Below are 3312 nucleotides of genomic sequence, written 5' to 3'. Positions count from 1 at the left end.
AGAGTGCAATTTGTCCGAAGTCAGGAACCATCCCTTCTCCCAGGCAAATATCCTTGCAGCTCTGACTCTGGCCCACTGCACCTTAAGACTTCCCTCTTCACAGATGCATGACTGCAACCAGAACAGCTGTAAAGCTATCCATACGATAGGCAGAGACAGGTGGACACAAACACACGTGTCGTTCACAGTCTTCTAATAAACTTGCTAGTTATTTATCTGAAGACAGTCTGAAGGATACCTGCCTGAATGCTGACTTCAAGCTAGACACCCTAGAGATAATAGTTACAACGTACACGTGTTCAGAATACAAATGTGATACATTTGTGATAGAATGTCTTAATGTCATGAGGCACGCACTTACCTCATTTTGGTTTTACTTCTGTAGTTTATTCCTCTTTGTTGATACAGTGTCATCCTCCTCCTCCAAAGCTAGGTGCACAGCGCAAAGTTCATCAGATCAGTATTCTCAATATCCATACGTACAAAGTGAACTGCTACAGAAGAAAAATGCCTTTTAATAATTTCATTGTTGGTTAAGAGTGCAAGACTATTTTCTATCCTCTCTGTGTCCTTCTACACAACTAGAAACTAAAACCGGATCCTTTTCATGCAAACAGTACTATTGAGACTGAGACTGGTGCTTGAAGTGTAGAAAAATACAACTAGCCAGAGGCCATGGGAAATGCGGCAATGACATTTATTGGATTTTTCCAGGCATTACATGAAAAATTTTGTAAGTGAAACAAAGGATAAAGCACATTCAGTGCACCTTAAAAAAAAGTATCTGAATAACCTTGATTCTTTGTAATACACGCTACTGCAGTTCCTGGGATTGGTTTTGTATGTACGCACCAACTAAAACTTACTCTGAACAAAACTGCAAAGGACTTTTCACTTAGCATTTTCCCACCTAGTACAATACAAAACTTTGAAATATCTAGACAGATTCCACATCATTTTATACACAGTGTAAGACCTTTCACCCCAACTGTAAAAAGAAAGACTATTAAGTAAATTAATATCTTTAATCAAATAAAACACCATGGAAGTAAAAAACAATGACAAAACCAACAACCCAGGAGACCGTAAGCCCCTAAGTTCCGCAGCAGCGTGCAGCAAATCAGCATTGTTGTTCCTTACTCTTATTTTAACATAAAGCGTAATACTTAGAAAGCAGTGATGTTCAGTCCTTGCTTTCTAAATTGGACAATCTTATGCATAAAGACACTGCTGGATTTGGCACTTGGCTTAATTGTTTTTCTTACTAAAAACAATGTGTTTCCTGAAATACAGTATAAATGGTAAGAGATAACACGAGCCACTGTAACACTCAATTAAAGGTTCAGACATGCACTCCAAAATACGTATCTATTCGTCCAAGCCTTCTCAAAAAATTCAACTCAAAAACATTTTCAAATCTATATGCATCTTTTTATACCTTTATAAACATTTTCTCCCTTGAAATGATCAGAGCGTACCTCACCTTCTGCCCAGAACACACAAATTCATGACTTTTTAAAAGACCACCACAAAGCACTATTAAAACAGGAATAACCTGGAAAGCATTATTGAAACTGCATCTGTACTTCAGAATCCCCTTTGAAATGTATATCCGCTGTGTATGTGAAAACTGAAAGGTACATAATATTTGAAACTTGCTTGGTCCTCTCTCGTGCACTTACGCTCAACTTGATGCAACTTGCCTCAATTTTCTCTTCAAATAAAATTTAAGAACAGCTTTCTGGCTCCCGTTACAAAAAGACAAGGCTTCTTGCAGTATTTCTTTGGTTAAATGAGAACCTCTTACACAACTAACTCTTGTGACAGCAAGTCTCCTGTGGAAAATTAACATCAGAATAAATACCATCCCATAGCCTTGCTTCCTTCCTCCTGTCTGTTATGACCAACCCCAAGACAGATGGAAGCAAACAGGCTTGGAAGGAAGCAGCAGTCACCATTAGCTCTTGCCTTTACAAGTACTGCAGGTGTCGTATAGATACCTATTTCCTAGCTCTGAGTTAGGGAGGTGGAGCTATGATGCTTTTTGTTTCCAGTTCCAACATGCATGTGGAATTACACTGCTGACTGGTACAGACCAGGCAGCAGATGGCACTAGACCTCTTTCTGTAAGAACCAAGTCATGATACTTATTCTGCTTACTGGTCTGTGCACACAAAGTCAGTAGAATTAAAAGAGAGGCACGCATGAGTTCACACAGATTTTCCACAGATGTGAAACATGCTGCTCTTTGGAGGGAAAATTACATTCTTTTTTTTTTCTTCAAGTATTATTCAACATACATACATATATATATATATAAAGATACTCTATCCTCATTTCACTATAGGACAAGCACATCCAGAGTGAATCTGTAGATCACCATTATCTTGTCTTCAAATACCGAAATTTATCTTTTCCTTTAGGCCAACTCTAAATATACATCTACTTGTCCTAATTACATGTGAGAATCCTTTATTTTCCCCTTGTGATTTATTTACATAATCATAAAAAATTAATAGCCTGAATTTGCATACAGACATTTGAAGGCCCATCTGTAGCTATGAGTGTCCCAGCACTAGCTTTGGATAATACCGTTGCCTATTGCTAAGTCCTTTGAAGGCAGCATACTCATCTTTTCTTTCCCTTTTTTTTTTTTTCAAGAAATGCTGCCTTGAAAACCCTGGTTTATGGCTTACTCATTTTATTTTATTATTTGGATTGTAGTTTACTTCCTTAAGGAGCTGTTCACAGTCAGACAATGCTTCTGCTGGCAAATACTTTATTATCTGCTCTAGAGTCTTTTGATACGTTATCTTCTCCTGTTCCAGGGACTGAATTACAGTCTTCAGTTTGTTCTCTTGAGTCAAAATAGTCTCCAGGCTGGATTCCAGACTCTGAATTTTAGCATGAGCAACCTGTAAACAATAACATTATCTTTAGAATAAATTGAGAGGTTCTGAATGACTTATTTTATAGTATAATATGCTATATGTTAAGAACTTAATTACATAGATGTTTCTAAAAGACATCTGTGTAAGCAGATGATACAAGGAATGCCTGCTGTGTATCATACACAGAATCTTCTTATAGTGACCAGGATCAATCTGAAGGATTTCTGAAAGCTTTACAGAGGGACGGAGACCTGCAGGCTGCAGCAAGCAAGGGACAGTTAAGAGTAACCAGTAACTGGAGTTGCAGGGAGAAAAAGCAGCTGGAGTAGCACTAGAAGAGACAGCTTGTCTGACAGTGACAGAGCAATGGGAACCCAGTGTAATAAAGTAAATTAGCTGGATGGAGAGGTTAGAGGGAAAG

General features: G+C 38.1%; 1 protein-coding gene across 2 annotated transcripts in view; it reads right to left on the bottom strand.

Moving 5' to 3' along the window:
• Nucleotides 1–2588: 2588 nt before the first annotated feature.
• TBC1D4 (TBC1 domain family, member 4) overlaps nt 2589–3312 on the bottom strand; it is a 48693-nt gene continuing 47969 nt past the window's right edge. For both annotated transcript variants that reach the window (XM_010142217.1, XM_010142218.1), the window contains one exon: nt 2589–2915. In XM_010142217.1, coding sequence (XP_010140519.1) covers nt 2697–2915 — 219 coding nt within the window. In that variant the 3' untranslated portion in view covers nt 2589–2696. The remainder of the gene's footprint in view (nt 2916–3312) is intronic.

The sequence above is a fragment of the Buceros rhinoceros genome, unplaced genomic scaffold (genome assembly GCF_000710305.1).
Source record: "Buceros rhinoceros silvestris isolate BGI_N320 unplaced genomic scaffold, ASM71030v1 scaffold98, whole genome shotgun sequence".
NCBI lineage: Eukaryota > Metazoa > Chordata > Aves > Bucerotiformes > Bucerotidae > Buceros > Buceros rhinoceros.
Note: the sequence above shows the minus strand (reverse complement) of the source record. Positions and strands in the feature narration are given on the sequence as shown.